We start from the raw sequence: 8,452 nt of genomic DNA on the forward strand, positions 1-8,452 counted from the left end.
TTTACATATTAAAAACAGTGGGAGGAAATGATCAATGGTTCAACATCTGATCAAAAGTCAATCACTTTTTTTTTTAGTTTTATAAATACAAGTAGCCTGAAAACCCTACTCTGATACCAAGGAGTATAAAACAAAGTAACGTGTAGCTTTTTGTTTTTATTGTCTTGCTGTTGCATTTAAATGAATAAATATCATCTTTGAAATTTGTTTTCTTCAGGCAAATATAAAAAAAAAGGGGCAAAAGTTACTTTTTTGCATTGTGCAAAAAAGTAAGCACCGTAAAGCAGATCAAATAGGGTGTGAAAGGGGAAATATTCAGATTGTCAGTCACAATCTAATCTTTTACTATACTTTTAAAAACCAATGGAGTTCAAAATTTCTGGTTCCAATCAGCATTTCCTTCCCTCCTCCCATCCTTCTCTCTACCCAATATGGAATCTATGATTCAATTTTTTTTTTTTTTTAAAGAAAGTCAACTTAGTTATGCTTAAATAACTGGAACGTAAATTAAAATCTGCTCAAGGCAATTTCATATTTAGTGTTTCCCCATACTTTTCTCCACCCATAAAGTAACAATTATTCAAAGTCACATTTTTCAAGCAAAGTTTGAATCGGTTTCAATATTCTGTCCACATGAAGCACAACTTCAAACTCTCAAGTTGGCTGTTACTAACAGTACTATGGAAACAACCATGTTGCCCATGTTTCTTAGATACAAAGCACCAGCACAAGGGAACAAGGCTGAACAAGAATGCAGGTCCAGGGTTCTGCTATTCTCTCATAAAAGAGCTGAGTTTTCTCTTTATAAGCTGTAGATCCATTTGAGGCACTAAACTAACAAGTGAGAAAATGCATATGCTATAGCAGTTTGATATTTTATTACAGTTACCTTAATACACCAAAAATATATTTGCAGAAGACATGGAAATATTTAATCCTTTGTGGAAGGAACCGCTAACAGTCTTAGGACTTTGTACAAGGAAAGTGAAAGTTAGAGGGGAAAATTGCTTGGTCTTTCCTTGTTAATTATAAGTACCTCCACATAAGTGACTCAAGCAAGGGGCACACACACTGTAACTCTACCCATGCTGCAGCACTTCCTTTAAAAAGGGAATGGAGCTGAGGTCTCGCTCCTCATTAACAAAGCATTTTTTCCTTTGCCATAAACTCAATGTGTACTGTTATCCCCTAAATATCCCTACTACATTAGGGATGGACTGAAAATTGTATATTAATACTAGAAACAGGTGTCCAAAGCCCTGCACCATGCACTTCAAGAATCAATTTTTAACTAACATGAATAAAAGTCTTCTCTTTCAAGCTAGTCTCAATATATACCCCCCCCCATATATTTTTGTTATTATAAACAGGCCTGGAGAGGTGACAAAGGGGCCACCTGCATCTAGATGCAATTCTGAAGTCTCACCCTGCCCAACACAGACACAGCCTATGGGACTCTGCATGGTTACAGGCATCCACAGTAGCAGAATCTAAATGAATAACTGATTCTGGACTACCCTGCCACATTGCAGTGCTAGTAGCTGTAGGTTTAAAGCTCTAATACACCATTAAATATATTGTTGCCATTGGTATTTCATCATTAATGCAGCATCCAGCAACTCTCACAAAATATTTAATAATCCAAACCAAAATGCTAATCAAAGAAATCACCTTAATAAGGATCTTAAAAAAAATTCAACAAGTATAGTGGAATGAGAGGGTGGGTTTAGAGAATAAGTAAGTTGGGAACTAAGTTTATGTCTTCCTCCAATACTTTTTTTTTTCTTTTTAAACACTTTACAAAAAAAATGGATACCCTTATACCCATGAAAATATCATCCATGGCAGCTGAAAGCAAACACTATTATTTTTGTCATCTAAAAGGGCATTTTTTAAAATCATAATACAAAGGTCTGTGCTGTAAGCAGTCCTTCACTTTGCACTGTAACAATAAGGCTTACTGTATTGTACTTTAAAGATGAGAGATCTTAGACCTGCAGTTATGAACCACTGGCTTTAACAAACATCATTTTATAACTGCTTTTCACATCTTTCTTGCTTTCAGGGGCATCATCTTCATCATGCTCTTCAGGTGCTTGCAGTTCTTCTGTAGATCCCTCTTGCTCTGACTCGGAGCTACTTTCAGTGTCCTCTGGACTTTCCGGTTCTGGGGACTCTCCAGAACACTCACCCTGCTCCTCTTCACCTTCCTGCAGCTAAAATAAAATGTACAATATCAGTAGTTCAAGAACCTTCACCATTCATTCTACTATTCCATGCTGATCCACTGCAACTGTTTCAAGTGTCCATTCCTATCCTGTGAAAAATGGATGCTAAAACCCACAACAGTTTAAACTATTGTTTTATTCTGGTAAAGATAACCTGTATTAAAATTTCATTGACTGAAGGACAGGAGTGGACACAAGTGACAATCAGTGAGGTGATGAAGAGTTATGAGCAGCAAGTACCCTGCACCTTTTAAAGTAGCATTATTGTTTTGTCTGTCTGTAGCCTAGGACAACATGCTATTTATAAATGAAACATCTCAGCATCTCAAGCTGTGACTGTATCAGCTCAAACTAAAGACAAGTTAATTTAGGTAAGCATACCCATAGGAGACATCTCCATCTTCTACCAAAGGAATCTCTCAAAATGATGTGGGCAATTTGACTGGCTCTCACCTGAGATAGCAATAAACCAAATACCCCAGCTGGTGTTTTGACACTGTGCTGATAACACTGTAGGGGTGCCCATTTTGAAAAACTGAAGACATTTGTGACCATTAAAAATCCCAAAAGGCCTGAGATCTGCACCCCCAAATTACTGTGTTGATTATGATTCTGTCTAGTTAAGTTTTCCCTGCACTCTGAACTATATTCTTCTCTTCCTTTTTTAAATGCCAAGATAGAACTATTACGTGGTTCTACCTTATATTTGCAATGGGTATTTAAGATCCCTCTTGGAAAAGCTTTAAGTAATTCCTGTTTAGACCGTGAATCTTGTAGGCATCTAAGAATTCTCTGGAAACTATATTCAAGTACAGGTATCTAACAGCTGCTGATTTGGTTTCGATCTGTTACTGAAAACAGCTGTGGGATGCTTAAGTCAAGTGTCATCTCCATGCGCACTGGAACAACCATGAGTCAACAACAGAGTAAGTAACTTACTACCTCGCTGAAACCAAGTCCACAATGTCGCCGATTTCTTCCTGACATTGTGCTGTCCATGCTCTGCTGGAACTGAGACTCTAACTCTTCATTCATTTTCTTGTCTTCTTCCCCTGCAGGTCCAGTGTACTTTGGTTATGGTTCAGTCAAATTAACAAAGACATCTGATTACACAAAGTCACTATTTATTTATTTTTTTAGAATTCAGTACTGTATGCACAAATTTTCAGTCTTAGAAAGTATAGGCTTGACCACTTTCTTACTATAGACTACGTACCTTCGTCAGCCGTGTAAACATCCGTTTACATAGACCAATTAATTTGTTCAATGAGTGAAGTAAAATACTCTTATTGTAAGGGTGTGATTGATCATAGATGACCAAGTATAATATCTATTCAATGCTGCTTCATGCATCTACTCTAGATGCACTATTTGTCGCAATATAATCCAGTTAAGAATTTCCTATCCTGCTAGTACTACAATTTGTTTCACCGCAAGGTTAAAATATCACATGGAACAGAAGCTTCCACACTTGAATTGACCATACTTCACATGTGGTCTAAACTGATAAATCAACGCACTGCAAAAAAGTCAGTGGTTAATGCTAAAGGAACCCACTCAAATACACAACAGAAGACAAGAACATCACTTCTGTATTCAACTTGCTACATTTTAGATGAACTACTTGTGCCCTGGACCATTTCATTTCGTGCCCTGGACCATTTCATTTCATGCTTACTTGAATTCTCAGCAGCATGAAACTGAGGCTGCTTAGATGTTTTTCTTTATCAGCCTACTTCTCATATTTGCTTAGCAGACAAGGTCAGTTGCTTTTGCATATCCTATCTTACTTCTCAGTAAAGTTAGTAATGAATTATTTCCTTTACCAAAATATAGGTAAAATTTTAAAAATAATTGAGAACCCCACTGTTTTGTAGACAGAGAATGGGCATAGAACTGAGATTTGTCTTAATTTTCCACATATGTAAATAGATTACTTCACGCTGTAAGAATTCAGAGAAGAAGACAGACAAGTGTGGAAAGTGGGATGGTTGCAAGTAGGTTATTTTCTGTTGCAACTGATTAAAAGTGTTTTATTTTAAACTGCGGGGCCTGGCACCCTGTCATATCCTAACCACAGCTTTTTGCTAGTGTCCAACTAATAGCTCTTACATATTCCTTTTTTAAAAAAAAACAGATGAACAGTGAGGCAGGTGAAAACAGAGGGGATGAAGTGACCTGCTAAATGTCACCTAAGAGGCCAATCAAAAAGCCAGAAACAGACTCCAAATTTCTGTAGCAAACGCATTTGAATTAGCTAACAGGGGGAAGAGGGAGGGGAAAAACAAACATGCAGTGGCAGGCAGGTTGGAAGCACCAGCCCCCTCACAGAATGAGTAGCTTTATTGTGACTTGCCACATTTAATGTTGCTTCAACTTGGGGGTCGGCATATCAGAAAAAAATATCTAATGCAACCTGGCAGTTCCTGGTCTAGAGACCTAAGACTAAGCTGTGCTAAAGCCTTTCTGTACTTTGGCCTAACTAATCAAGCCCAGTTTGAAATCTGACAGTTGAAGATACCTCGGCTTCCAGGAGACAGGTAAGAGTCTGAGGAGAAATAGATTTGCAAAGTCAACTTAGCAATCAGAAACAAAAAGTTTACCTTTAACTTGTGCGCCTTGTACGAGTGTGGTGATTCGCCTCTTATCAAACTGGATTAATCTTTAGATCATAGATTTCTCTTAATCTTTTTTTTAAATTTTTTAATTTTTAATTTTTTTAAGGTTTACATACTCAGTGGAGAGTCTAACACAAGGCCAGTTCTGTTCAATGCCCAAGCTTCTAGCATCAATGAACATCAACAGTTGGCAGCAATTCATCAGGTGTAATAGAATGCAGCCTCTTAATGGTGTAGCTAATCCAAGGTGTGGATAAAAATAAAGCTTTTTGCTTCTAAATCAGGAAAATGACGCTGAGGATTTAGACCTCAATTTGGCAAGATTTTTCAGCATGTTTAAAAGCAAAGCATTTCAATACTTTGCATTCCAGTTAAGTATTGCATTTACTACTTTGCTGAATTTTGGTTGTAGACAAACCATTCTTTTCACTAAAAATACCCCTTTTCAGTAATTATTCAGACACACAAAAGGAGATACAGGGACTTAGAATCTGATCTCCATTCTTCATCATTAGCCACACAAATGAAATCCATCGTTCTGAGTTATTGTACGAGGACAACCATAAGGACCTTAACAATAAGTGTATAGTTACAGTCCTATCTACAGCTTCTAGGACTATAAGCTAAAATGTAGGAAGCTATAAGGAAGCTCTGGTTCCCTAAATGAATGCAAGTTTACAGATTTCCAATTTTTTGTCAACTATTGGATAAACTGACCTGTCCTGAAGTGAGAAGTTGATCTGTGGTCTCCAATAACGAGGCGGCCAGTGCGTTCTCTCTAAAAGAAAATGCAGTTTGTTTTGGAGCTTACAGTGAACTCCGACACCTCTACTTGTCTCCATAACTCTTGGAGAGGGGAACCCCTACCTTCCTCTGCTGACAACTAATTTTTAAGGCATGGGCTGCTTCACCTTCACACCCATTAACAAAAGCTGGTTTCAACTGGATCTTATTGGTGAGTACATAGATTCCCCACCCTCAGGAGAAGGAAATGATGGTGTGACAGCAGGACAAGAGAGACCAGTAATTGCCAAAATTACAATGGATAGCACAATACTTCAAGTCACAGCCTAGATTTCATGAGTTCGATCTCTTTTGTTCAAGTCCCATGTAAATGATTTGACATTTGGGTGTCCCTCCCCTCCACATCTTTCTTTTCTTTTTTAATATTTCTCCTCGTTTTTGTTCTCCTTCTTTTACTTAACAGAAAACTACCAGCTGCTTGGGCATATCAAATGTGGGGGTCCATAATGTTCAGCTGCATGTACTTTTCTAGTTGAATGCGGCATTGGTTAAATCACTGCTAATTGTGAGGGCTTTGGCCTGTCACCCTATGCACAAGAACTGCTATCACATCTGCTTGTAGTAGCCACCTCTGTGGGAACACAGTCTGTCATTGTCAGGTGGATTAATCTGTGGTAATGCTTGTAACCAACAATTCTTCATATACCACTGCTACCCCGCTAAAGTGAATGCAGTATTTTCTAGCTTTGTCAAGGAAAGCAACTAGAGTGGAAGTGAAATTTTAATTCCTCCTTCTTCCTTGAAGTAAAAAAAAGAAAGTTACTATTTTAGGTCATGATGAAAGCACCTGTAACAGGAAAGTGCAATGCACATACAAATACAGGTCTTGGGTTGGTAATATCTAATATCTCACGTAATTCTACCAGCTCTACATGGATCATATGAAAGATAACCTCATATACAACTAGTGCATTTTAAAAGTTTGCTCCTTTATATGAAATCAACTTTCACACTTTATGACTGGGTGTACAAGCCATATTTTTTTTGCTCATCCAGCTGCTGTCATATGTAAGCATTAAGATATTGGAAGATGCCAATTCTAGGTTAGCTAGAAAATGTTTTCCGCTATCTGGCAGGCTGAATGTGAAAACACTGAACGACTGTCAGTATTCAAAGATAACACCAGAGCCTTCCTGTTGCATAGCAATGCTAATACAGAAACTGTAGGTTTGAACTGCTCGACGTTAAACCTCATTCTTGCCAAAAGTAAGCTAACATCCCAAGAGAGGCACAACTGAAAGCACAAGTTCTGTACCACTGTCTCCAAGCCCCTGGACTGCAAAGCAAGTTTTGGCCTCCAATCACCATGTGTCTCAACAGCAAGGCCCAGGGTGGATTTGACTTAAATCAAATCCATTTAAATCACAATTTAAATCGCTGGTCAGGAAGCCTCGATTTAATCACCGTTTTCTACAAAAAAAGTGCATTTGTGTTGTTTGATATCCTCCATTCACTGAACTTTTTGAAACTTTGCAATTTTAGAGCAAGGTAGGGGCTTGACTCTGCATACACAAACTTCCAGAGAGACAAGAGGGCTGATCAGGCCTGTTCTCTCTTATCTACATATACCACTGTTAATAAGGATGTTATTTCTGGAGACGCTTAGTTTCAGTTCTGTGGATTTGCATCACAGGGATGCTTAATGGGATCTTCTAGACTAAGCACCGAGTCCCACTGGGTAGAATGGTTTTCTTTAATCTTTACTAATCTACAGAGGAGCCTCTGGGAAGATTGGGCCCCTAATACAGTCCATGACCTGCTGCGACCTATTTATAAAACTTTTTTCTAAAAAGGTTACATGAATACATTGTCTCAAATAATACATAATTAGAGGTTACAATCCCTATCCCATGACAATCTTTGCCCTTTAACATAAATTAAAACTACCTTTATGCAGGTTTTTTTTTTTTTAAAGAATCTTAACAAAAAATATGAATAAAAAAAAATCTGATTTAAATAAAAAAACCAACCCGATCTTTAATATTAAAAAAAATTGTCAATTTCTGGCAAAGCCTCGGCCTTTCCAGGAAACATATCAGGCAGCCGCAGGCACTGGACAAACCCTGGGCTGTTTGAGCTCACCCGTGGCAGTGACTTGCAGCCCCGGCTCACCTTCCCCGCGCCCATCAGCCGCAGGAACTTCTGCTTCCGCTCCTCGTTGCCCAGGTCAGCTGCCTCCCAGCTGCTGGATCCATGCTGGGAAACAAGACCCCCTGTTACTCAAGGTCATGCTCAGCCCGTGCCCAGGGGCTCCACCCGGGTGAAGTGGGGCCAGGAGCACAGCATTGTGGGATGCTGGAAGACCACAGTCCAGCTCCCTCCACCATTATGACCCTGCCCCTCCCCCCACTCTCACGTCATGGGGCGGAACCTCATGGTCCCCCGCGGCTCAGCCAATGAGATGCCAGGAGGGCCCAAGCGCCCCAACGTGCGGGGGAAGCGCCTTTACTGCGCACTAAGGGTCACGTATGGTGCTCCCCCTCCCCAACCACCGTCCACACGCAGTCTCCCCACCCCCCTCAGGCACCGCCCCCCGCCTCCTCCCCCGGGCCAGAGGCCCGAACCCGCGGCCGTGCGCAACGCCAGGCGCCCACCACTCGCCCCCCCCCCCGGCCCCGCGCCCTTACGTCAGGGGACGCGGCCCGCTTGAAGCCGCGCGGGGCCCGCGAGTCCCGGTCCGCGCTCATCCTCCCTGCGCGCCCTTCCCCCCTCTCCTCGCGCGCTTCCTGCTAGCTGAGCCCTGCGCAGCACTTCCGCCCCACCCCCAGCAAGCAGGGTCAATGTCCCGGCTCGCCGCTGCGC

General features: G+C 40.6%; 1 protein-coding gene across 4 annotated transcripts; it reads right to left on the reverse strand.

The window, feature by feature from the left end:
- Window positions 1-856: 856 nt before the first annotated feature.
- Window positions 857-8,403, reverse strand: C2H11orf58 (chromosome 2 C11orf58 homolog). 4 transcript variants are annotated; one of them, XM_019477026.2, is made up of 5 exons: window positions 8,278-8,403; window positions 7,733-7,846; window positions 5,564-5,624; window positions 3,168-3,280; window positions 857-2,216 (listed from the first exon to the last, which is right to left on the reverse strand). In XM_019477026.2, the coding sequence occupies exons 1-5, from the start codon at window positions 8,335-8,337 to the stop codon at window positions 2,001-2,003; spliced, it is 564 nt and encodes a 187-aa protein (XP_019332571.1). In that variant the 5' UTR covers window positions 8,338-8,403; the 3' UTR covers window positions 857-2,000. The 4 variants fall into 4 exon arrangements, with proteins under 4 accessions (XP_019332571.1, XP_019332572.1, XP_006277230.1 ...); XM_019477027.2 differs by having other exon boundaries at window positions 7,763-7,846; window positions 8,278-8,401; XM_006277168.4 differs by having other exon boundaries at window positions 3,171-3,280; window positions 8,278-8,399.
- Between the last annotated feature and the right edge of the window lie 49 nt (window positions 8,404-8,452).

This window comes from Alligator mississippiensis, chromosome 2, assembly GCF_030867095.1.
Source record: "Alligator mississippiensis isolate rAllMis1 chromosome 2, rAllMis1, whole genome shotgun sequence".
Classification (NCBI taxonomy): Eukaryota; Metazoa; Chordata; order Crocodylia; family Alligatoridae; genus Alligator; species Alligator mississippiensis.

Coding starts and splice junctions, on each gene's coding strand:
- C2H11orf58 (XM_019477026.2), bottom strand. CDS start 8,337: ATGAGCGCGGACCGGGACTCGCGGGCCCCGCGCGGCTTCAAGCGGGCC. Junction 7,847..8,277: donor AGCGGGCCGCGTCCCCTGAC/GTAAGGGCGCGG, acceptor CTTGTTTCCCAG/CATGGATCCAGCAGCTGGGA. Junction 2,217..3,167: donor GACTTGGTTTCAGCGAGGTA/GTAAGTTACTTA, acceptor ATTTTATTTTAG/CTGCAGGAAGGTGAAGAGGA.